General features: G+C 42.2%; 1 protein-coding gene across 4 annotated transcripts in view; it reads left to right on the forward strand.

Annotated features, from left to right (window-relative positions):
- The first annotated feature begins 9,262 nt into the window (after positions 1-9,262).
- Positions 9,263-27,169, forward strand: part of scube3 (signal peptide, CUB domain, EGF-like 3) — a 94,478-nt gene continuing 76,571 nt past the window's right edge. For 3 of the 4 annotated variants that reach the window (XM_041856275.2, XM_041856276.2, XM_041856278.2), the window contains exon 1: positions 9,263-9,665. In XM_041856275.2, coding sequence (XP_041712209.1) covers positions 9,560-9,665 — 106 coding nt within the window. In that variant the 5' untranslated portion in view covers positions 9,263-9,559. The remainder of the gene's footprint in view (positions 9,666-27,169) is intronic. The other variant, XM_041856277.2, reaches the window with a different exon arrangement.

Raw genomic sequence — 27,169 nt, forward strand, 5'->3', positions numbered from 1 at the left:
CGCAACATTTTGGAACGTTCGGATATAAATATACTATCGATGTAGAACAAATATGCATCCCTGACATGTGGAATAAGGAATCACGTCGGCTCTATTTGTGGTATTTCTATCTGCAACGTTCAAGAACGTTTAGTAGTGAACGTGACCATAAACAGGTGGTCAACCTTCAGAGCTTGTGTGAGCACCATGTTGCAACTAGAGGGCACTCCAGGGTTGTGCTGGATAGGTGTGTATGTAGGCAGGTGTCTGTGTGAGCCTATGCAGACTAGTCTCTCCTCACAGCAGCTGTATATGCAGACAGGCACAGTGAGAGACTACAGAGCGGTGAGGTAATTGCACAGTCATGATTGAGGCTGTAACCTATTTTTCTACTTTTTGATTATTATTTGTGTACTACTTGTTCAACATTTTTGCTAGACTGTTAGGAGCTAGTAACACAAGCATTTCGCTGCACTCGCTACAACATCTGCTAAACTGTGTACACATCCAATAAACTTTGATTTGATTTGTGTGATATTATTATAATGCCTCATGTGATGATGGAAGACAACATACTGTTTACAGACCACTTTTCGGTGGACTGCTGGTGTTGTCCTTACTTTGATCTGCAGTCTGGTTAGGACCATTGGAATAAAGTGTTAGGAATGCCTCCAAAGGTTTCCACTACAGTATGTGATCCACTATGATCTTTGAAGTGTGGAAGATGATGATTAGTCCAGCCATAGCCTTACCACTCACTTAACAACTGTTGCGTTTAGCGGGACCATGTCTACAGTGCATTCGGAAAGTATTCAGACCCCTTGACTTTTTCCACATTTTGTTACGTTACAGCCTTATTCTAAAATGGATTAAATCGTTTTTTTCACCTCATCAAACTACACACAATGCCCCATAATGACAAAGCAAAAACAGTTTTTTAGACATTTTAGCAAATGTATTAAAAATAAAAAACGGAAATATCAAATGTACATAAGTATTCAGACCCTTTACTCAGTTCTTTGTTGAAGCACCTTTGGCAGCGATTACAGCCTCGAGTCTTCTTGGGTATGACGCTACAAGCTTGGCACACCTGTATTTGGGGAGTTTCTCCCATTCTTCTCTGCAGATCCTCTCAAGTTCTGTCAGGTTGGATGGGGAGAGTCGCTGCACTGCTATTTTCAGGTCTCTCCAGAGATGTTTGATCGGGTTCAAGTCCAGGCTCTGGCTGGGCCTCTCAAGGACATTCAGAGACTCCCGAAGCCAATCCTGCGTTGTCTTGGTTGTGTGCTTAGGGTCGTTGTCCTGTTGGAAGGTGAACCTTTGCCCCAGTCTGAGGTCCTGAGCGCTCTGGACCATGTTTTCATCAAAGATTTCTCTGTACTTTGCTCTGTTCTTCTTTCCCTCGATCCTGACTAATCTCCCAGTCCCTGCCGCTGAAAAACATCCCCACAGCATGATGCTGCCACCACCATGCTTCACCATAGGGATGGTGCCAGGTTTCCTCCAGACGTGACGCTTGGCATTCAGGCCAAAGAGTTCAATCTTGGTTTCATCAGACCAGGGAATCTTATTTCTCAAGGTCTGAGAGTCTTTAGATGCCTTTTTCAAGCGGGCTGCCATGTGCCTTTTACTGAGGAGTGGCTTCCGTCTGAACACTCTACCATGAAGGCCTGATTGGTGGAGTGCTGCAAAGATGGTTGTCCTTCTGGAAGGTTCTCCCATCTCCACAGAGGAACTCTGGAGCTCTGTCAGAGTGACCATTGGGTTCTTCGTCACCTCCCTGACCAAGGCCCTTGCTCCCCGATTGCTCAGTTTGGCCGGGCGGCCAGCTCTAAGAAGAGTCTTTGTGGTTCCAAACTTCTTCCATTTAAGAATGATGAAGGCCACTGTGTTCTTGGGGACCTTCAATGCTGCAGACAGTTTTTGATACCCTTCCCCAGATCTGTGCCTCGACACAATCCTGTCTCGGAGCTCTACGGACAATTGCTTTGACCTCAGGGCTTGGTTTTTGCTCTGACATGCACTGTCAACTGTGGGACCTTATATAGACAGGTGTGTGCCTTTCCAAATCATGGCCAATCAATTGAATTTACCACAGGTGGACTCCAATAAAGTTGTAGAAACATCTCAAGGATGATCAATGGAAACAGGATGCACCTGAGCTCAATTTCGAGCAAAGGGTCTGAATACTTATGTAAATAAGGTATTTCTGTTTTTATTTTTTATAAATTTGCAAAAATGTCTAAAAACCTATTTTTGCTTTGTCATTATGGGGTATTGTGTGTAGATTGATGAGGAAAAAAATGTATTTAATCCATTTTAGAATAAGGCTGTAACGTAACAAAATGTGGAAAAAGTCAAGGGGTCTGAATACTTTCCGAATGCACTGTATATTCCCTCAGCCCTATGTTCCCTGGGCCCCTATGTTCCCTCACCCCTATGTTCCCTCGGCCCTATGTTCCCTCAGCCCTATGTTCCCTCAGCCCTATGTTCCCTCAGCCCTATGTTCCCTGGGCCCCATGTTCCCTCACCCCTATGTTCCCTCACCCCTATGTTCCCTCAGCCCTATGTTCCCTCAGCCCTATGATCCTTCAGCCCTATGTTTCCTCGGCCCGATATTCCCTCAGCCCTATGTTCCCTCAACCAATGTTGCCTCAGCCCTATGTGCCCTCTGCCTTATGATCCATCAACCTTATATTTTTCACACACTTGTTGGTTGGTTTTGGTAAGTTGATCCACTGTTGCATGATGGAACAGAGACGACAGAATTTCTGTTACATGTTTTTGAAATACGTATTTTTTAATTTGTATTTCACTGGCCTGAACTCAAATGCAATGTATTTTGTAATAACACAATTACAAAATGCTTTTCTATATCGTTTTTTATAGCAGCTCACAATTTTGTGGCCCCTTAGCTCCCCCAAATTACTGCATTGGTGTCAGAAGTGTGATGGCACTATGGTGTGATAAAAGCATCTGCTAAATGACGAAAATGTTATGTGAAAATGAACTCTTTCAAAGCACACTGGGTATTATTTGAATGTTCTCCGTCCCCAAAAAAGGCCACATTTGATTACAATACAAATTATTTGGACAATAACCAGTTGTGCCAATTTTAATTGAAATGTATTAAGTTGGTACTGAGGGAACACATGGCCCAGGGAACATAGGGCTGAGGGAACAAATCAAATCAAATCAAATCAAATTTTATTGGCCACATGCGCTGAATACAACAGGTGCAGACATTACGGTGAAATGCTTACTTACAGCCCTTAACCAACAGTGCATTTATTTTAAATAAAAAAGTAGAGTAAAACAACAAAAAAGTGTTGAGAAAAAAAGAGCAGAAGTAAAATAAAATAACAGTAGGGAGGCTATATATACAGGGGGGTACCGGTGCAGAGTCAATGTGCAGGGGCACCGGCTAGTTGAGGTAGTTGAAGTAATATGTACATGTGGGTAGAGTTAAAGTGACTATGCATAAATAATTAACAGAGTAGCAGCAGCGTAAAAAGATGGGGTGGGGGGGCAGTGCAAATAGTCTGGGTAGCCATGATTAGCTATTCAGGAGTCTTATGGCTTGGGGGTAGAAGCTGTTGAGAAGTCTTTTGGACCTAGACTTGGCACTCCGGTACCGCTTGCCGTGCGGTAGCAGAGAGAACAGTCTATGACTAGGGTGGCTGGAGTCTTTGACAATTTTGAGGGCCTTCCTCTGACACCACCTGGTATAGAGGTCCTGGATGGCAGGAAGCTTGGCCCCAGTGATGTACTGGGCCGTACGCACTACCCTCTGTAGTGCCTTGCGGTCGGAGGCCAAGCAGTTGCCATACCAGGCGGTGATGCAACCAGTCAGGATGCTCTCGATGGTGCAGCTGTAGAATTCTTTGAGGACATAGAACATAGGGTGGACCCCCGTTTAGTTGCCTGTTGTCATCTTAATGTAATCTTTATTCATTTCAGGCAGGCAGACCAAATAGTCTTCAAAACGAACTGATGGGTTTACCGTCATCCTCTTTCATAACCCCCTGTAAGATGTTCATAATGACCTAATTGCTTCATTTCAGACAGGATTATGCTGCATATAGTGTGGATTTCTTATTTTATTTTCTATTGTTGCCGAGGAATGACGTGATGTGAGCACCGTCATCTAAAAACAAAAGCTACGGGAGGAGAAACAGTCTGCAATGTTGTTCTCTCATAGGAAAGAATGCTCCCCGTTAGTGTCAGACTTATATTTATATAATACCATTAGAATTCTCTGTCTGAAGGTTGCGAGAGGGAAATAATTAAGTTTTAACAGCTTTCTCTTTGGCGATAACACAGAGCAATAAATGAGCAGTGAATGAATGACTAATGCCCACTAATGCAATATCCATTTTGTGTTTTATGTATTTCATATTCCATACCGTTTATCATGAGCCATTAAGTAATACATTTTGTACAAAATGTTGGTAATTTGTAACTCACTAATAAGAAGAATTGCCTCCAGTTAACAGTATGAATGTTGAACTGTTGAATTGTGTTTTCTTCCCCTTGTATCAAATTGAACCTGCTTCCTCTGGAGATTTGAAATTAAGTATTTTGCTTGGGCCCTGGCCACAGTGCAGCGAGGCAGGCTGGATAACAATAACCAATTTCTTTTGAACTGAAAAGTGAAACCTTGGGTGACCCAGAGAGCTCAGAGTGGCGTGGTTGTTTTTATCTCTTTCAGAGGAAATCATTTATTTTCTCCAGAGTCAAAAACAAAAAGGTGTTAGGACTGGTCCTGACCTGTGGCACTTAGTCTGAATGTTTTGTATGAAAACTATTACTCAACAAAGCATCAATTGTGCATTCATCTTTTATCTAGTCTGATGCCTGTCAAGGTAAAGTTATAGGAATATTTTCACATAACATTTCTTAAAAGGATCAAAAATGTGTCTAGTCTACAAGTTTTCTGTTATTCTATCATCAGCATCCTTTTCTACTTTGTGAAGATACAAACCTCCAGGTTTATGACGCTCCTCTAAGCCTTGTCAGATGCTGACTGGGATAAAGGCATAAACCTTGTTGGTGTATGGCTACACATTGAGGTCATGGTCGTCTGTGTCGGTTGCTGTCTTGGGCGGTCGGTCGTCCTTTGACTGTATCTGTGTGGGAGGTTGCCAGATCTCATCCTCTGACCGTACCTGTGTGGGAGGTTGCCAGATCTCATCCTCTGACTGTACTTGTGTGGGAGGTTGCCAGATCTCATCCTCTGACTGTACCTGTGTGGGTGGTTGCCAGATCTCATCCTCTGACTGTACTTGTGTGGGTGGTTGCCAGGTCTGTCTCAGGCTGGATCTTAGATGATCATAGGGGGATTAGTGCAGATGCTCTGTACAGTAAAGCCACTGCTGAGTGTGCAGCTACCCAGCCCATTTAGCTCATTCAAACAGGTCACAAACAAAACATGTGGGAGGCATCGCCATTATCCTCCCTGCCTAGTCATCTACAGACTTGTGATTGTATGTGTGCAGACAGATAATAGTTAAGTACAACTGTAAAAGTTGATGACATAATAGCATGATATGACGATAATGCCTTTAGTAATGTGAGCACTCATACATTTAAGAAGGACTTAGCAGGATTAGGCATATCCTTTGGTTTTCCTGTCTGCAGTTACCTGTCCCTTATCGCGCACGCACACACCCACCCACACACACACACACACACACACACACACACAGACACACACGTCAATCCTGATGCACATCTTATCTGCCCCTCCCCTCCACTCTCATCTACATGATAAGACTCTAGCTCACACACAATCTACTCTGCACTGGAAAACAAGCCCTCATCACCCATAGCCTTAGAGCACAGTAATGACGTTCACTCATGCTGAGGTTCCAACTCATCTAACCCTCACTCAATTTTAAGTTTACCTGTCCAAATACCCAAAGAGCTCACATTTACTGGGGGGATTTCCTTCACTTATTCTTTCTGAAAAGACACACCTCTGAGAAAACAACAAGAGTGCGTTTTATTTCACCTACAGTCTGATAATGTTCCTTAGATTAGAACCATTCACATTCTTGCATGCATAGTAATACTGTATCCTAGCCTACCTGCTGACCAACCAGAGAAGGGCGGTCTTTCTCTCTCTCGTGGTGCCAGCGCCTGGGGCTGTGGTCAGGTGAATTCCTGGGGCCAGCCCACAATGTTCTCCGGGTTGCCAGTGCTGAAATGTGGTGTGCACCCCCCCTCCCAATCTGATCCCCTGTGGAGTTGGCATGGTCAATGCCAGAGACCCTGCTGGGCCTGTGGTGGTGACTGAAACCCAGCCGGTGTTGCCTGGAGGGGAAAAGCTGGGCACCATCTCGGTCCTGTGTGGCTCAGGCACTTGCAACATCAGGGTTGTGGGTTCGTTTCCCTCTGGGGCCACCCATACGAAATGTATGTTGCTTTGGATACATGTACAATGGTGTGGTAGAGTCCCATTGCCGAAGTATATGATGCCATTTGGTTGCATAGTGGGGCTGTGTGCTTATCTAATAGGAGAAGCCTGTATTGCAGCCTGCAGCTGTATTTTCTCACTCTCTTTCTTTACCCTTTCCTTTTCCTCCGGATTCACAGTTTAACTGAAGTCCTTTCATGACGACTAGGGTCATAAATTAAACATTACCTGGGCTTCCCCTATGTGTCTGTTCAAGTAAAAATAGCCCAGTTTGTGTGTAGAGTGATGCCCATGCACACCCCTCGGCCCTTAATTAAGTAAGTATTACTGCCGTACCCATATGAAAAACTATGCTGATGCTTGTGCATCACTTACAGCTCCCAGGCTCCCCTGCCACGGTGGCCTGACTTCCTCTGGCTCCCCAGTGACTCTCAGTTCATCTGGTTGTATAAGGGCTCACAATTACCTGGAGATTTGGGTTTAGGATATTTCCATATTTCATGTGGAGGATGTTATTATAATTACACAGGCCAGGCTGACAGACTTCACAGTTTGGATATGAATGGTCATTACTATGAATCCTTTCAAATGATGTATGTTACAAGCCAGGAGGGATTTCTTTTAAAGGGCATTTTTATACTTTGTCTGATTATTCCTGGTTATAAATACAACTCTAGGGAAACCATTAAGATTCACGAAATGAAGGTTCATGACAGAAGAGTTCCGCCCATGCCATGGTGATTCTTTATTCTAAATTCCAACACATCCTCAGATTTAAGAAAAAGTGTATGATCAGGCTTAATTTTACCCCCCAAATGTTAATAAGGAGCATTAGACATTCCCAGAAAGTGGCTTCCCCCCTGCAAGGTAAAAACACTTCAAAGATTAAACCTGGGTAAACCTCTGTTTCTCTGTACCTTTGAACTCTTGAACGTTTCAAATCTATCAGCCACAGAGATATCCATCTTTATGGACAAGCTTTTATCAGATTGCCTTCTATCAAATGTTCATCATTACCTGACTTAGCCTGTAGTAGATTGATTTGGAGATAACAATTATATCTTAATGCGAGACCATAATTGCACTTTTGATTGAAGAGAAATAACACAGAGGAGCTATGGAACATAATTATAGAGCATTATCTGTCTCAAAACATACATGTAAACATAAATGCATCAGCACAGCAGATTAATTCCTAGAGGAAAGAGAATATAATAAGCATATCTTCTGTCTGATACTGATGCCGTGCTGAATCTAATCACCATGTTCCAAAAGGCAAGGTGTGAAAAAGCAGCTCAGTTTTTAGGCTTTTGTTCCAGGTAACGTGGGAAGGAAGGAACAGATAGCTAGTGCTTTGATTCAAGCACATTTCAAGTCTCATTCCCAGTAGGCTCTCACTGCTAATGGTGAATAAAGCACATGATCAGTGATACAGTGTTCTGGAGGAGAGTGGAAAAGCAAACTGTCTTCTTTACCCTCTTTCAAGTTGAAAAGCAGCCATGGTATAATGAAAGAACAGGAACATGCTGATTCTTGTTTGTTTCCTTTTGTTCGGCTTTTATTGATTCTTGAAAATAGAAAAGGAAGAGATAGAGGCGGTAACACAAAGACATTTAAATATGGGACAATATCCTCTGGAGAAGGAAAACAGAGTCCTGCTGTGAATTGAAAGGAAATGTATTATTTGAGGGATGTTACAGGCAGATGATGTGAAGTTTAGACTGCTTGGAGATATCTCTTGCTATCTCTTGCTCTCAGAAGATATGAAAACCTTTTTGTGAGCTGTGGCCAGGTCAATCTAATAATTGTTCTGTGTCTATCTATGCCTTGTGTACTTCGGCTGTCCCCATAGGAGAACGCTTTTTGGTTCCAGGTAGAACCCTTTTTGATCCAGGTAGAACTCTTTTGGGTTCCATGTAGAACCCTCTGGGGAAAGGTTCTACATGGAACCCAATAGGGTTCTACCTGGAACCAAAAATGGTTCTTCAAAGGGTTCTCCTATGAGGACAGACAAAGAACCATTTTAGGTTTTAGATTTTTTCTAAGAGTGTACACATGGGTATAGCAATAGGCACATCCAGGCAGTGGTGCATACAAATTGGACAGGGTACAAACTAATTTCAAAAAGGAGTATGTATAGGCTTGAATAATCATGTCTAGATCAGGAAGATCATGATAATAGTGATAATCTTACACCAGACTTGTGGGGGCACAAAGATATAGGGAAGATGTGATAATTAAACAGAATTTTGGTGTTTGTCTCTGGATCTCTTAGAAATATGATTGGCTCATGGCTTTTTCTTTGGAGCTTGTGTTGGATTGACAGCCTACTACAACTACATTAGGCTATTAGATATCATCAAATCAAATTCTGATGACTGCTGGATATATAGTTAGTTCCAAGTTGAGTTGACAAAAAGGATGATACTTTAGTAGGCTTATGAGAGCCAATCATGGGAGATGGTGCAAGCGCAGGGGCTACAAGTCGCTATAACGAACCTACAGTGGCTACAACCTGTGCACTCCTTTATTTGTAAATCACCATATGTGTCTCTTGCACGTTTCGAGTATTTTTCCCTCGCACAATGCTCATTTCCCTTGTCAATTAATGAGAAAAGTGGCCTACTTGATGGTGGTGGTGTGGCGCGCAGTCCATTGTTTGCACATGGTCCCAGAGTCTGACCTCTCAACCGCGGAAGCTGTCTCCATGGCAACCTCCGACTACGGTCCAACCAGCAGCTGATTGTAAATTCCTGCAGAAAAAGAAATCCTTGCAAGTAGTTGGAAAAAGAGAGAGAGCGTGAGGGAGAGCGAGAGCAGGAGCAATGCGCGGATCCTAATCTCTCCTCCCCCTTCTCCTCTCCGCTCCACTCCATCTCTCTCAACCCTCTCTCTCCCTCTGTCTTATATTGAAATTGGTCTGGGTAGAACATGATCACAGAACACCGCTTCAGTATTGCTGCACATTGTCGGGCATTTCGCAAAACCCGATCACTTGAAACAGAATAAGCAGACATAAAGGAAAGGATTTCAGAGTCCCACATTATATTTTTAAAGGTGGACCAACACTTTTAAAAAAAAGACCGTCCGTTTGCGCGTGATAAGCGTTGCAAAGTAGCTAGGTGTTTAACTATAACAGTCTAACTACAGTATCAAGTAGCCATGCATATGCACGTTATAATGCGCGCAAGCATTGGATTAGTCGGTTTCTGTCTTGTCGCCTTTGTCCAACAGCCAGCTCGCGCTTCAGGAAGCAAATCCACTCAAGGTACGTTTTCCCATCAAAATACCTTTATTCCTTCACGCTTTATTTTTCTGGAGTAGCCTAACCCTAGACTATGCATGGTGATTTAGTGCAGATATTACTACTTCAATTTGCAGTGCATGGTGAATATGTAGGCTAATACCTGACCAATGTTTTATTAAGTTACAAATTAGTTAATTGTTAAAGATTACACACGCACTTGCACACACACACACACCAATAACTTCAATATAAAAATATAAGTATGGCTCATTAATCCTACTCAAAATGATATAAAGGTTACATTTTAAAAGAATAGGCACACTTGGTGAAGAACATTTAAAACTATTTTTTTGTATGCTAAATTCTACCAAGGAAATTCCACTCTGTTTAAATATTGTTTTTGCACTGGCATTTGTCAGAGTGCTGTTACAGAGATATAAAGGATTCTGGGAATTTCACCAACTACAGTACTCAATTATTCTCACATTGCATGCCCAGACTATATTTGTCTCTCCACAATGGTTAAACTACTGCTGCACTTTTCTGAGACTTAGGCACAACATTTTCAAATTAACCTGTTTTATAGGTCTGATTTAAAACTGTTAATACATGTTTAAATCCCCCTGACACTCCCATTCTCTAACCATGAAGAATAACTGGTGACACTTCAAACCGCAACAACAACAACAGTGTGAACAGAACAGGTTTGTTGCGAACTTCAGCAGAGGAGTAGTTAATGAAAGAGAGACCATGAGGAGGTATTTGTCACTACCAAGGCAAGTATTTGACACTACTCTGTAACACTCACATGGAGTGGCATGGCTCTCTCTCTGTCAAAGCCTCCACTGAGCTAGCCTACAGTACTGCACCCAGTTTTCTTCCATGACTTGCCTTCTCTTTCTGATTCATCATACACTGTGCCTGAAGAGTTTAAGGTGAAACAACTCTAAATCCTCATTGAGTGTTCAGACTCAAAATATGACGATGGTTATCAGGATTAGGGCAATGAAAGCCAATGAAAATGCATGCATGATGCATGTCATTGGACAACATTTTACTTGCAGTAATAAAAGTAATCCATTCACACAATAAAAGGACTGAAATATGTTGCTGCCTGGGTGCTGTTTTCTTATCCATTTACTATTTCCCCTATTCTGCTTGTTTTTCTCTTGAAATAATAATAGGAAGAAGAAGAAGGAGAAGAAGTTTATGTATGTCAATCTGTAGCCACTGTGCAAGCCTTAGCAGCTTTGATTGTGTTTGGTGCTGTTTCACACGCAGAGAGACACAAAAAGACATCCCTCTGCCCATAGGCAAGGAGTGAAGGAGGAGGGGGGAGGGGGAGTGACTATTTTGCATCCTGGGTGGTCTGCCCCTACTTGTGGGAAAACCCAATATTTACATTTTGCAATTAGAACTACTTTTTTCTCACTTAATTTTCCACAACATCGATTATACACTCCCTTATCTTGCGGAATGTTACCAGAACAGTGTTTTCACTCAGTAATGGCATGCACCTGTTTGTAGCCTAGGTGACAAGCAGCGCCACCATCATAGCCTGGCATTGGCTCTAGAAATGTCTGTCAGTCTACTATTGATAAGATATGGCATAGCACAGTCTAGGCTTTTTGACATGAGAAGTCTGAAGCGCAGGGAGGAATGTGTTAGTATAGTATGTGCCAAACTAAGCATGGCCTGATAGTGATCATGTATTGTTCATGTTCATGGACATATTTTTTTGATGGACCCTGGTTGTTGAGTGTAATCTTTAATGCAGAAGAGTGAAAAATGAACATTCAGTAGTGAGAATAGACTCAACAGAAATCTTAAGACTGGGAAGATAGTCTATGAATAATGTGCAGTTAGTAATATTTGTATGGCTTTTTATCTTTGGACATTTAGAAGAGAGAGAGAGAGAGATGCTGATCAAAAAGAAGCACAATTTGTCAGCTTAATATTTGTTTAACACAGATGTTGGCGACAAGCCTCTTTGTCCTTTATCCTTGTCATCTTAATTACAGGTCTGACTTCAGGCCAGGGCATCAATCGTTAGCTCATCTAAAAAGAGAAATGGAACAAAGGAGTGATGCGGAGGATGTGGTGAAGAAGAGGTAGAAAAAGAGGGAGATGAAGAAGGGAAATTGGACAGATTAGAGGGGCAGGCTGAGAGAGAGAGAGAGAGAGAGAGAGAGAGAGAAAGAAAAAAAAGGGAAAGAGTGAAGGGCCTTGGACGACAAGGCTAATCACTGAGCCTTTGAGCTAAGCTCAAGTCGAAAGCTCCTGGCTAGGTAATACAGCGCCAAGGCAACCGTTGGTGAGGTTCTGATATGCTGTGGTGCGGTGCAGAGCGGTGGCTTCGTTGGTGTAACCTCTGCTGGTGTAACCTGGGGGTCTCTCTGGCAGGCAGAGTGCCTACTACAGCCATGGAGGGAGCCAGAGGCAGCAGACCTGAGCCCTGGGTCTGGCCACAGTGTGGGAACCAACCAGCCCTGGCCTGGAGGGAACGACTCAGCAAAATGAGGCCCGAGGGAGGGAGGCCTACCTAGAAGTGGTGTGTCTCCCCCCCCCCCCCTTCTTTTTCTCCCTCCTCTTCTTTGTTTGCTTTGTCTTCTTTTTCTTTAATTTATACTTAATGAAGTAGCCATGTCTTTTTCCTCTGTCTGTCATAGGCTATGTCTATGTGTGTTACAGGCATCCACAAGCTCTTGTAAATGGGGCTCCTATTCCTCATTTTCTTATCCTCTGGTTTAAAATATTTAAACCTGTCCAGTCCTCATACATTCCCTGTTGTGGAAGATCAAAATGTTGATAGATTTGCTTTGCTTTTTGTCAGCAAAGGTTGCAGGCATTTACCTGTGAAAATCAAAGCTGTACAATTCATGAAGATGTCAAATACAGACATCTCTTGTGATCTCTTAGTAATAGTTCCTGGTAACCACATATGAAGTCACATGAAAAGATCTGCAAATATGTTTTCTTCCTGCTCATCTTTCTGGGCTTAGACCACCCTAAGAACACCACAGAAGAAGAATGCAACTCTTGTGGAGACAGCATTCTGTTCTCTGTGAATGTGATCATCGTGGCCAGTCCTTTCCCACCACTTCCCAATCATATTGTGACAACACTTCGACACACTTTTCTCATCACATTCACTCTGTTAGGTGCTGTTTGTGTGCTTCATGCATTGCTCTAGAGAACAGTGGTATTTGTTGTGCCATTACATGACTGTTATCTACTCACAGAGTGGATATGTGCCTTAAAGCGTACTGATGCAAAAGTCCCTTTCTGTTTGCCAACTCAGGGGTTTTGACACACAGAACACTTTGTCTTTATTATTTACTCAATATAGCTCCAGGTCACATGGTTGAATAGATGTTCTCTTGAGATACTGTCCTTTTCTTCTTGTTAATCTATACATCACCGTCCCCGTGGAAGTCTGTCAGGGTCATTGATCTTCATCAGTGTAGAGCAGACGATCAATTAAGTCATGCTTACCCACCCAGAGAATGGATATTCCGATACAATCTTCCTGAGAAGTGGTGCTCCAATACCACTGTACATGTTGTTACAGAGCAGTTGTGTGAAAGGAGGGAGATAATAATCTTTGCAGTGCAGTTGAGTAGTTGAAACCATTGATGACAGTTCTATCCAAGACAAATATACTGTATGAATAGTGAAAATAGCTTTGATCTTTAAGGACATGTGGTGGTGAGGTTAAGACAAGCATATAACTGATACTAGTTTAGTTTGCATATTGATATACTGTATTTACCCACTAAGTGTATTTACAGGAAAGGTGCTTTCACCACTAGACTGCCTTTTACAGTATAGTGTCTGGTGTATAGTAATGAGCAAGTTTTCAGTATTCGGAGGGATAGATTGGCCTATTTATTCTTAGTGAATAGGTGAAGAGGTATGCATGCAACTAATTGAACACAATCTTATATTGAGGACAAAAAAAAGACCATGATTTGGGGGATTTTCACAAAATTGAATTCATAGAATGATCCTTTGGAGGAAGGATTGTTGACATATATTTGACATTTGTATCTAAAAGCATAATTGAGAAATAATTAATCAAAGTTGGCATATTTATGACAATTTGGCCTGACCCAGGCCTCCTTTAAGTGTCCTAAATGTTTAATATGTAGGTGCAAAGCAAAAATTGGTGCCATATGAAGCTTTACTGCTGTAATATGAGTAGAATTTTGATTTAAAAAAATAATAAACAAATAAATGTATGAATATTGAAAATAATAAAAAATAATAATGAAAAAATAAATTTTTAGATTTAGCAAATTGTTCAATATATTGTTGAACATAATATACTCTACGGGCATATCGAAGATCCAGAGTGAGATTGTTGCTTTGTAGCACCTACAGAAAAGTTATGGAGTCTTAAAGGAGGCCTGGGTAATGCCTACAGAAAAGTTATGGAGTCTTAAAGGAGGCCTGGGTAATGCCAAAATGTTTTAGATTCAAATATATGTCAACAATCCTTCCTCCAAATGAATGTCATGAAAATCCCCCAAATCATGGTATTTTTTGTCCTGTTTTCATATGGAATCACTTTTCTATGTTTATTGTCAATGCTGTTATTGTTTCTAAGTTGCTGTTTGACAGAGGTTCTAGAGGGGCATACTGTAGTCAGAGCATGGTAGAGATCCACACAGTCGGACAGAGGGGCATACTGTAGTCAGAGCATGGTAGAGATCCACACAGTCGGACAGTTATCATGCATGTTTACAGCCATGTGTAAAAGCTGGGATGTCTGGTGCAGGCCATGACCCAGAGCAGTTCAGTAGCCCCAGTACTGGTCAGTCACTCACTTTCATTCTGGCTGCTGGAATTTAAAACCAATACATATTATTTTGCCAACAGTGTGTCAAAGATTCAGAGTCAGGCCAAGGGAAATACTGTAAGGCATCCCTATTCTTTCTCTGTAACTGATCCACTCTTGGTTACTAAAGAGTTAATGTCCAAAGCATTTGTGGCAAATTGATAGATCTGGCCTGGGTGATGGGGAGTTTTATTAGTCTGACCCTCTGGGTAAAATGTTTTGTTGTTGTGTTGAGTTCAAGAAAAACACAGGCTCTGTTTTCGCTTGAAGGTGTTTGTTACACTCTAGGTTGTACACTGCTTGTGGTAGCCAGAGAAAACGGTTTGCCATTCCACAGTGCTGTCAGACACAGGTTGAATTATACTGCAGGATATGGTGCTCTGAAAATGAAATATGTATCTATAAAGTTATTTAGCTTTAATTTGTGAAAAGCCTCCTGGAGTCGATATGGGGGTTTGACTGAAGTAGTGGAATTTCTGGCTCCTGCCTTAGTAACTGAGCATTGTTCTGGACATGTCGGATTGAGTCTGAGGGTTTGTGTCGTCACGGGGCATTCAGAACCTGCCTATGGCTGCCGACAGCATACGTACCTGCCCAGTGCCCAGGGGAAGCAATCTTTTTTTTTTTTTTTTTTTACACGCCTCGTAACTCTGTCATGGCACCTTTTCTTCTCCCCTGAAGCAGAGAAACCACTATATCAGCACCCAGCAGATCAACCCCCCAGTGACCAGCGTTCCAGCATTCCTAGTCTCAATTAGATGGTCTTAATGCTGACAGAGCTTCCACATGGACAGGACAGGAGGAGTGAAACTCCTCTTGAAACAGACTGAAATATTGGACCAATAACATCTCACACTCTCAGAAAACCTACATGATATTTTACCTTTCCCTTCCTACACACATGGACAAACACGTGAAAACACCAACATTAACTGACAAGATTACACACAACACACACATGAAGACACACGAGTCCAAACAATGTGGGCAGACTCAGGCTGTTCCTCCACACGCTCCCTGACTGAGACCCCTAGCTCTTAGAAGCCCATTTATTTATTGGGCCGTAATGTAAACAGCGTGCTCCAAATGAGGCTTGTAATACTTTTCCTTTGCGCTGTGGTGGGACGTCTGATAGCTCTCTCTCTCTCTCTCTCTCTCTCTCTCTCTCTCTCTCTCTCTCTCTCTCTCTCTCTCTCTCTCTCTCTCTCTCTCTCTCACCCTCTCTCACTCTCTCTCTCTTTATTTCTCTATCTCTCTGTGCTCTTTGTTCTCTGTGCGGATGTGGAGGCACTGCGTCCCCATTGGTTAGTGGGAGGATAAAGAGCAGAGTTGATGGTACACTGAACCCCAGCCCCGAGCCACTCTACAACTCCCTCTCAAAGTGCTGATGGCTCCAGCGAGGACAGGGGAGAGCTTCCAAGGCCGGCCTGTCCATCCCCCGTTAGGAGCCGACAGCTGGGGCTGCTCTCAGATCATTAAACCCCTCATTTGTTTTTCTGTTCCATGATTCACTGATTGGCAATGGTGTGATCCAGGACCAGAAGTGAGTGTCTGCTCTGTGGGATTGTCTGCTTTAGTTCTCTGTTCTCTCCACTGCTGAGGCTCAACATGGTTTGAGTGGAGAGGAGTGGAGTGGAGAAGAGCCTAGCTGCCATTGTCCCAGACCGTTCCTCCTCCTCCTCCTCCTCCTCACACCACTCCCTCCTGAGACCCCTTTGGCCTGGCCTAATAATGCGAGGGATGTCATTAGACTGGTCTGTGATGGTCAGTCAGTCAGTGTTGTTGGAGGGGGGTTGGGGGGCCAGAGAGAGCTCTGTTTACACACTGCTGTGTTTACATTCCTTGAGGCTAGAGCCAGCTTTGGGGACTGCTGTAAATGAAAGGAAATGCTCTTATTCTGCTTAGTAATAGAAAAACCCAACACATCAAGGATTGTTTCGGACAAATAAAATGAACTCATTTATTTGGTGCAGTACATGGGGTTTGGCTGAAGCTTTTTGGGGCTGAAATGATGGGGGTGACGTCACTGATGAAACAGATACTTACTTGGTGAGTAGTACTGAGCGATTAACCAACATTTATTTTTTGGGGGGTTATTAAACAACTAATTGACCGATGTCGGTTCAATTACTTGAATGTTTTTTTTGTGAGCCCAACGCTGTTTCTCTAGAGAGAAATCAAATAATTCACGAGAGAAATCAACTCAAGAACTATGTGGGACGCTGTGCTGAAGGGAGTTGTAGTTTTCACTATGCAAATATTCGACCTAGTTCAGCGCAGAAACGTTATAATTCCTCTCTCAAGCAGAGAGGGATACACTTTTACGCCTGCTACATTAGGTTAGATACACACAGACCGCATAGACCACATGAGAGAGGAATGTACACAACACAATGTCAAGAGAGAGGGATAGAGACAGTTTGTGAAAGTATGCCTTATCTTCTTTGAAGAACTAGTAAAATGATTTAGTCAGACAGCTCTGCAGCTAGGCTAGCTAAATAGGATGACTAAAGAGAGAACAGTATGGGAAGTACAGAGATAACGTTGTCTGGCTGTTTGGCTGCTACTACCTGAGCAGAGATGAGATGATGACTTTAAGGAATGAAAAATAATAAAGTCATCATATAAAAACTAAGTAATATACAACTGAAATATTTTATTATTTCATAGTAATGTCTACCCAATGTGGACCTGACAGAGACAATGGAATATTTTAAATGAGTTTGCAATTTAATGTATACTATTTTTGGCTTTGGGACTTGCATTAAAAAGCAACCAAAAAATGTGTGCCATTATTTCATAATGCATTTAATGTTATTTATTTTTATTGAAATTATTTTTTAAATAATCGAACTGAAACCAAACCGACCTAGAAAAGCACTAATCGCTCAGGACTATTGGTGAGAGGAGTCATAGGGAAAGCTGGGATCTTCTCAAATTGAGGATAATGTAGGAAGATATCCCAGGATGTTAACACTTGATATGTACAAAACATTAGGAACACCTACTCTTTCCTTGACATAGACTGACCAGGTGAAAGCTATGATCCCTTATTGATGTCACCTGTTAAATCCACTTCAATCAGTGTAGATGAAGGGGAGGAGACAGGTTAAATAATAATTTTTAAGCCTTGAGACAATTGAGACATGGATTGTGTGCGTGCCATTCAGAGAGTGAGTGGGAAAGACAAAGATTTAAGTGCCTTTGAACGGGGTATGGGGGTAGGTGCCAGGCGCACCGGTTCGAGTGTGTCAAGAACTGCAACGCTGCTGGATTTTTCACGCTCAACAGTTTCCCATGTGTATCAAGAATGGTCCACCACCCAAAGGACATCCAGCCAACTTGACACAACTGTGGGAAGCATTGGAGTCAACATGGGCCAGCATCCCTGTGGAACGCTTTCGGCACCTTGTAGAGTCCATGCCCCAACAAATTGAGGCTGTTCTGAGGCCAAAAGGGGGTGCAACTCAATATTAGGAAGGTGTTCCTAATGTTTTGTACACTCAGATGTGATAACATGCTTTTTGTTTGACCCTTAACCGGTAAGAGCATAATCTTGTTAGGAGGTGCCAGACGTTGCACTACCCCCATTTGGCAACCAATATCTTCCATGTACTCTAAGATTGACATTTTTCTGCTCTATTTACCTTTTATTTTATCCTTAGTAGTTTGAAGTGTGTTGGAGTTCTAATAGGAGAAGCCAGATGGACTGTCTCTCATTGGAATTCTGTTCTTGTGAAACAGAGATGTCTAATGAATGTCAGTAACACGTCAAAATTAACTATTGTTCCATATGGTGTTTGTCTCTAATGACACTTTTATGATGTCATTAGAACAAGTATTTCACTCCTCTGGCATTACCTCCTTGAGCTGTATATTTCAGATAAGAACTGCCATGCTCTACTCCGCATCTCACTCACACACAGAGAGCCATTCACTTTATACCTCATAGTTTCACAGGAAGCAGCTAAAAATATCAGACTAACACTTCTGCTGTAATTGCTATGTTTCCCTCTTTATAGTAGGTTCTGTATCTTGCTAAAGCAGCCGCCAATGAATGTAATTGCTGTGTGCACAGGGGAGAGTGTCATGTCATTTAGCTCTGGCTGTATAAATAATAAGGTATATAACAGCACTAAGTACCACCCTCCTCGTATATAAAATGAAATGTTATGTTATAGAGCTAGAGGCCAAGAAAACATTAGGAGTTTGTAAATTGAGGACATATGCCAAGATCGAAGAAACAGTGCATTAACCTTGTGAATGAACTACTTGTACTCTTCAAAACTTTGGATGCATTGTCATCATGTATGCAAAATTATAGGAAAGATGTATGCGATATTCTAGGAATATACGCAGTGGCAAAGAATGGACAAAAAATATTCCACACTGGCCTTTCTGAATGAAAGTGTCATGGTCCACTTACTTACTGTAAAAGGTGTTTTCCGCAGTATAGGAGGGTCTATGAGTCATAGATCAGTATGGCCACCCATGGCACAGCCATTCATTCTAATTCTATGGGCACAGCACAGCATGGTACCGCACACGCCGGATGCAGCCCATCAAAGTCACAGAGCATTGACCAGAAAGGTTGAGCTGAAGCTATAAGGTAGCTGCTCATTCAAAGATGTAAAAATAGAATGTTCACTCGAAGCATCTCCGTGCACTGTGGTCTCCAAGCAACACATGCTGAGCGAGGACATTATATCTATTCAGACTTTTAATGATCTTAGTTCTTCAGTAGAGAGAGGCACACGTTAATGCACTCCCAGGTCTTATGAGAGCTATACTGTTCTAGTATAACATTTAAGTCATTTAGCACACACTCTTATCCAGAGCGACAGCCAGGAGTAATTAGGGTTAAATGCCTTGCTCAAGGACATACAGTGAGGGAAAAAAGTATTTGATCCCCTGCTGATTTTGTACGTTTGCCCACTGACAAAGACATGATCAGTCTATACTTTTAATGGTAGGTTTATTTTAACAGTGAGAGACAGAATAACAGCAACAAAATCCAGAAAAACGCATGTCACAAATGTTATAAATTTATTTGCATTTTAATGAGGGAAATAAGTATTTGACCCCTCTGCAAAACATGACTTAGTACTTGGTGGCAAAACCCTTGTTGGCAATCACAGAGGTCAGACGTTTCTTGTAGTTGGCCACCAGGTTTGCACACATCTCAGGAGGGATTTTGTTCCACTCCTCTTTGCAGATCTTCTCCAAGTCATTAAGGTTTCGAGGCTGACGTTTGGCAACTCGAACCTTCAGCTCCTTCCACAGATTTTCTATGGGATTAAGGTCTGGAGACTGGCTAGGCCACTCCAGGACATTAATGTGCTTCTTCTTGAGCCACTCCTTTGTTGCCTTGGCCGTGTGTTTTGGGTCATTGTCATGCTGGAATACCCATCCACGACCCATTTTCAATGCCCTGGTTAAGGGAAGGAGTTCTCACCCAAGATTTGACGGTACATGGCCCCGTCCATCGTCCCTTTGATGCGGTGAAGTTGTCCTGTCCCCTTAGCAGAAAAACACCCCCAAAGCATAATGTTTCCACCTCCATGTTTGACGGTGGGGATGGTGTTCTTGGGGTCTTAGGCAGCATTCCTCCTCCTCCAAACACGTGAGTTGAGTTGATGCCAAAGAGCTCGATTTTGGTCTCATCTGACCACAACACTTTCACCTAGTTCTCCTCTGAATCATTCAGATGTTCATTGGCAAACTTCAGACGGTCCTGTATATGTGCTTTCTTGAGCAGGGTGACCTTGCGGGCGCTGCAGGATTTCAGTCCTTCACGGCGTAGTGTGTTACCAATTGTTTTCTTGGTGACTATGGTCCCAGCTGCCTTGTGATCATTGACAAGATCCGCCCGTGTAGTTATGGGCTGATTCCTCACCGTTCTCATGATCATTGCAACTCCACGAGGTGAAATCTTGCATGGAGCCCCAGGCCGAGGGAGATTGACAGTTCTTTTGTGTTTCCACCATTTGCGAATAATCGCACCAACTGTTGTCACCTCTCACCAAGCTGCTTGGCGATGGTCTTCTAGCCCATTCCAGCCTTGTGTAGGTCTACAATCTTGTCCCTGACATCCTTGGAGAGCTCTTTGGTCTTGGTCATGGTGGAGAGTTTGGAATCTGATAGATTGATTGCTTCTGTGGACAGGTGTCTTTTATACAGGTAACAAGCTGAGATTAGAAGCACTCCCTTTAAGAGTGTGCTCCTAATCTCAGCTCGTTATCTGTATAAAAGACACCTGGGAGCCAGAAATCTTTCTGATTGAGAGGGGATCAAATACTTATTTCCCTCATTAAAATGCAAATCAATTTATAACATTTTTGACATGTGTTTTTCTGGATTGTTTTGTTGTTATTCTGTCTCTCACTGTTCAAATAAACCTACCATTAAAATTATAGACTGATACTTTTTTTGTCAGTGGGCAAACGTACAAAATCAGCAGGGGATCAAATACTTTTTTCCCTCACTGTATCAACAGATTTTTCACCTAGTCGGACTTCAGGATTCAAATCAGCAACCTTTTGTTTACAGGACCAATGCTCTTAACCACTACCTGCCGCCCATAAAATGAGCTTGAGTTGCCCAACATGTCACAATGTAAGATTGTCAACATGCTGCCTTGTGAGGTTCCTACCCAGCAGGGTATTTATTTATTTTGTATTTTTGTCATGAGATGTTAGGTTGTTCCGTTCCTTTCAGGAGTGTTTGATCTAATGCATTCTGGGATATGTATTTTTTGTTTAATATTTAATATTTAAGTGGATTATGAATTATTATAAACAACCTACAAAAAAATCTAACAATATTTCCAGACCACTATACTTTAAAAAAACTACCTACAGAGGTGGTGATTTAGAATGTATCAGCAACTACCACCTACACACAGTACTAGGTGTTATTGACTGTGGTATACAATATTTACCATAACTGTCACTGAATAATCATTTTATAGTTGCTGCTACAGCTCTTATTTACAGTACAGTTTTAACTGTTTGTTTTGTTCTTGCCGTTTTGTTCTTGCCATTTTGTTCCATTTTGTTTATTACCGTACAGTAAGATCCATCTACAGTAGACTCTTTCGCTGCATGGTTGGTGGACCCAGCTAGGGAGGGGTCCAGCCAGGTTTGAAGTTGGTGTCATTGTTTTTAGAAGACCAGGATCAAGTCAGTGGTCATGATTCCTAAACATTTAGAGTGTGTGAAGGATGAGTGTAAATAGCCCAAATGGAAGCAGTTTATATTTTTATTCACAACTTTTAAAAGCTTTGCCGGACGTCAAACAGTGTATCCCTTCATTAGCTGGGGGGGATTTGGGTGGGGGCGGGGGAGGATGCTAAAATTTGCACTACTGTTGACGTCTGCATTTCATCAAACCCTTTTTTGGACCACCAGTCTCCTTCCCTAGTCGGCCTAATAACCCATGAGACGTGCACTGTGTGCTGTGAGGGGCTGTGACATTCTGCCATGGCTCACACTCACACCCTCCCCTCCTCTTCACCCTCCACTTCCGCTGCCTAGCTCCATGAAGGAAGGCAAGGCTAGCAGCACTTTATGGACCTGACCCCTGCTTCTTCTCCTCCTCTCTCATCATGGGTCAAGGGTCAACTGCTAGTCCAGCTCAGAGGGCGTGTTGATGTACTGATGGTGCTGGCCCCCTAAGCCCCATCAATACGGCCACTGATATTCTTTTTGTTGTTGTTGTTAAGAGCGATGATGGACTGGCCATCCTGTTTATTGTAAGTTTATCTCAAACTATTATGACTGTTAGTCTATTACTGTATGACTCAAAAATGATCTGCATTCATGTCTGGATTTGGGATTACTCATTTTAGTCTCAGACTCTTGACATTCCTGTTGGACTGATAAACATCTATTTCGTTTTGCATTGGTGAGCCACAACAACCCTGGCCTGGACTCATCACTGTTCTGTTTGCCTTAGTCCAGTGGTATTCAAACTTTTTCCACTGGGACCCCATTTTTTCCACTAGAATTTCTGGGGACCCCAACCCTATCCCAAATCTAATGACACAACCTTAAAATTGGTCAATAAAATGTTTTACATCTACAAATAACCTTAAATTCATTACATTTAAATCTCTTATCAAAATTAAAAGACACCAATAAATACATTTACTCAATAAAATTGTATTTTTCAAATTATCGTTATAAAAAACATTGTCCCATACAATAATCTGTACTCTTTTTGTTCGGAAATGTTGTATTATTATTTTTTAAAAGACCCCACTGCAGTTCCAGGTCATGACCCCGACTTCGAATACCACTGCCTTAGTCCTAACATGCCGTTCTGTTCTGCCAAGGGTCTACCCTATAGGGTGTCCCAGCGTTATTCACTCTATTTCTGTGGCAGGAGGAGGAAGGGGGATGGGCCGGGACAGGGCAGGGGGTGGTCTGGGGGGCTTGAGCAAACAGTGAGGGTCTCAACACACAAAGTAAACATTGCCCTGTGTTTGAACTGTACACCTTGGGTCCGGCAAGTCTCCCACACACTCACTCTCCCCTCAGCCCTATTCCCACTCACATCCCCCTTCCCTTCAGCCGACCGGCCCAGCTAAATACACTGCTTATCCCCCCGCTGAAGAAATCTGCATAGACCAGCATAGGCTAGTCATGCTGGTCACCAGTGCTCGTTTTGCTGGTGACTAGCCTTTCGCTGTGTTTTTGCTGGTGACCAGCCTTCGCTACGTTTTTGCTGGTGATCAACATTCGCTGTGTTTTTGCTGGTGACCAGCCTTTGCTGTGTTTTTGCTGGTGGCCAGCCATCGCTGTGTTTTTGCTGGTGACCAACCTTTTCTGTGTTTTTGCTGGTGACCAGCCTTCTGTGTATTTTGGACAATGGTGACCAGCAAAGGGTCACCAGCAAAACCAGCATCAAGTCACATTATGTTAGTTTGCAAAGTTATGGTCAATTCCTATTGGAATCCAGCCAGAGTGGGGATATCCAACAATTTGACATTTTATTCACCCACAATCTGTATTCAGAATGACTGCCAGGGTTAGAAAGATTAATACATTTGACTACCTAAACCATCTAAACTGGAAAAACTATTTCAGTAATGGGTGAAGTCTAACTAACAGATTGGATTAGTTTAGAAAAGGTGTATTTGTGTAGCAAAATATTAATTCATCAATCAATGTACTGTACATGCAAAAACACAACAAACAATAAATAATTCAAAAAAACTATTCTAAAAATCAAATTGCAATAGAGCATGCTGGGAAATATGATAATGATGGGCGTGGTTTTGCAGACAGGCTTGACCAGCTAGACCATGCTGGACCAGCATAGACCAGCATGGGCCAGCTTGGTCACCAGCATACCAGCATCACCAGCATACCAGCATAAGCTGCTCACTAGCAAAAACACAGCAAAGACTTTTCACCAGCAAAAACATAGCGAAGGCACCAGCAAAAACAGAGCGAAGGCTGGTCACCAGCATCACCAGCTTGACCAGCTAGTCGGCAAGCCTAACCATGCTGGTCAGACAAGCTTGACCAGCTAGACCATGCTGGTCAACCAGCATAACCAGCTAGACCAGTGGTTCCCAAACTGTGGGGCGCGCCGGGTCTTGAAAGTTGTAATATGGGTAGTGCATAATCAGTTCCTCTTGTCATGTTTGTCATTGCATACCTTAGAGAGCTATTTATAACTTGTCAGAAATGTCCAGATCAACTCGTTTTCTTGTTTAGGTTTTTTAGCCCATAGATATTGTTGTAATTTTTTTGTCACTCAAATATCACATGAATACACATTAGACATAGCAAAATGTATAGAATTGCAAGAATAATGAGCTTTAAACTGCAAAATGTTCTTTGCACCCCAAAACTAAATGTTTAGAATTGCAGGAAATAAGCTTTAAACCTGCAAAATTCTCTCCACCAACAAGAGGGGTGTGAACAGTTTGTGTCATGAACAGTGCTTGTGCCCATAGAAATAGACGTGGCGCGTGCGCACAGGGGGGGCACGGGATGTTCCCCAATGCTGGAAGGGGGACCCAGAGTGAAAACGTTTGGGAACCCCTGAGCTAGACCATGCTGGTCAGACCAGCTTGACCAACATCCGACCAGCACTGACCAGCATAGACCAGTATGGACCAACTTGAAATGTATGCTGGTCTATGCTGTTTTTCTGCAGGATCTGTCAATGTCTCACCTCCATGGCCAACAGCTCTCTCTGGCTCGCATGTGGGGGGTGCATTGGAACATGGCTGCACAGCAGTGGACTCAGAGAGTTGTACGGTTGTTCTTCTTTCAATATCAGAAAAAAATCCTTGACTTATATCTGAGTACTATAATGCTGAGGATGGAACCACATTTGTCTGCAGGTCTTTGTTAAACCAAAGCACTAATCAACATGATTATATAAATTAACTATCTCCCCTCCGGAACTTTAGACAAGACTAGAGCATGCGCAGTCACAGTGTCTTACAGGCTGACGATAGCAAAACCCTGGAGACACAGCGGCACTTTTCGATTTGGGTTTGATAAACCAGGGCTTAGTGCATGAAATGCTCTCTTTTTCACTTAATGTGGTATTAAGAGCAGCCAACTATCCTGGCCCAGTTATGAAGGGAAGAGACTGAATGATGTGCCTCATTATAGGGCTACCACTCAGACAAAGTGTACTGGCCTACTTCTTCCTAGGACATCCAACCGTGGGTTCAACCAAAGCGTTGAGCAGAAAGGTTAACTAACGTACATACAGTATGTAATTCTGGGCTCCTAAACTCGAAACTTCATGTCTACATGCACAGACCTACAGCAACAATAAAATATTGACACACATTCATTCCCCAAAGGAAATTGGGTAAACGTCTGAGCATTTCCCCCAAACATTTTTTTCCGTTCTTTAGTTTTGTTGTTTTGACTTTGTTTATTCATCCCTGTCTCAAATCACTGAATTCAATCTCTGCTGCTTAAACTTGTTCCCAACAACTTTGATACATCAGTGCCAAAGAAAAAAAGCCACATACACGGACAGCCTGAAAAAGCAAAGCTTTTCATATGTTGCATGAGTCAATTAGGAGGGCAGCGTTACTGAACACATTCGGCAACTTTGTTTCTGAAGTGTTCCGAGGAATGTCCTCGGGACTGTACCGTAGGACCTATTGATTCTGACATGTTTATTTTCACGGCAAAGGCCTTTTTTCGATTTGTAACAGATCCAGCATATTTTCAGCATTTGTTGTGCATGTGTCGGAGGGAATGCACCCAATTCCCCAGTTAGGTGCCTTTTTATTTAAACCACCAACCCAGCATCTGACATGTTCTTTTTACATGGCCAAGGTTCTATTTTGTTCAAAGTGCCACTTTATTGAACTACTCCTGAAGTTTGAGTGAGTGACTAACTGGACGTCTTTGTGAGCCGTTTAAAAAATGTCTGTTTCTGTAAACGAGAGATGTACTCAAGAGATTAAAAAAAGAAATAACTTACTCAATTTTATATTTTTGTTCCCTGACCTAAGCTGACAGCTCATGAAAAGTTATTGATTAAGCTCTTCTCAAAGTTCAGAATTATTTCTTAAAGATAAAGTGTTGGTATAATTACCCACTTTCCCCTCTATTGTTTGGCTAATGAGGGGACACAAATTGCTGTTGTCTTCAAGAACACTCAGCACTAGCAGAGTTGTGCTCGGCCCATGCTAGTTAGAAATGAATTAGTTATAGGGGTTTATCAAACTGCAAGCACTCTCCTATATAATGCTATATAATTGTAACATATCATGTGCATTGCAGAGATGTTGAAGTTGGAGAGCCTTGGCCTTACACAGCGAACACTGAACTTTGCTAAGGAGAGAGAGGTTCAGTGTTAGTGAATGTTGTTGTCCAGATCTGGGGAAATATACAAGGCTGTATAAAGTATGGCAGTGCTTGTTGAAATGTTGAGCTTGGCTTCAGCCGATGTTGTCAAAAGATTAGTTTGTGTAGGCTTGGCTTAAAAGTTAGTTCCTTACATACTCTTGTGCGTTGTGAGTGAACTGCTTGCTCGTGATGGTTGGGTCTGCTGTTACAGGTACGGTTGAGGAGGTTGATCTATGATGGCACTGGCAGTTAGATTGGAGATACAAGAGCAAATAGAAAGTTGAGAACAGTGCCACTGCTCAGTGAAGTTGTGTTCTAGAATGTGATTTTGATAATATAATACAACCATTATTATGGTTTATAAAGTCAAAGAAACATGAGAAGGTGAGAAAATAACTTTTCTTTTTCTAGGAACCCAATTCAATAATTTGCAGGTCATAGAGATCATAATTAAACTGCACTGTCGTTTTTAAAGTCTATTTGAAGGTTTTTTTGACAAATTGTTTTATTGATTTAGTACGTCTGTTACCAACAGTGAGATTTGTTGAGGAAATATGTTATACTGTCAACAGCTCAGAGATGCAAATCAAGCATGATACATTCAATACAGTGAGACATCTTGATGCTACACTCTGTGTCCTCTCTAATAGTATTATGTCTGAATCACTTCAGATATACTCAAAAACATATTCATAAATGGTTGAACATAAAATAAATGGTTGATTATTCAAAGTATATTACCACAGGTTATCTTGTTGTGTAAAGTATTGTATTGCATTTTTTAGAACAATGTTTCAGTGAAAGGCAATATTTAGCAGTAAAACCAAGTGCACCTTCTCCAGACAGTT

Source organism: Coregonus clupeaformis, chromosome 30 (assembly GCF_020615455.1).
Source record: "Coregonus clupeaformis isolate EN_2021a chromosome 30, ASM2061545v1, whole genome shotgun sequence".
NCBI classification, from domain to species: Eukaryota; Metazoa; Chordata; class Actinopteri; order Salmoniformes; family Salmonidae; genus Coregonus; species Coregonus clupeaformis.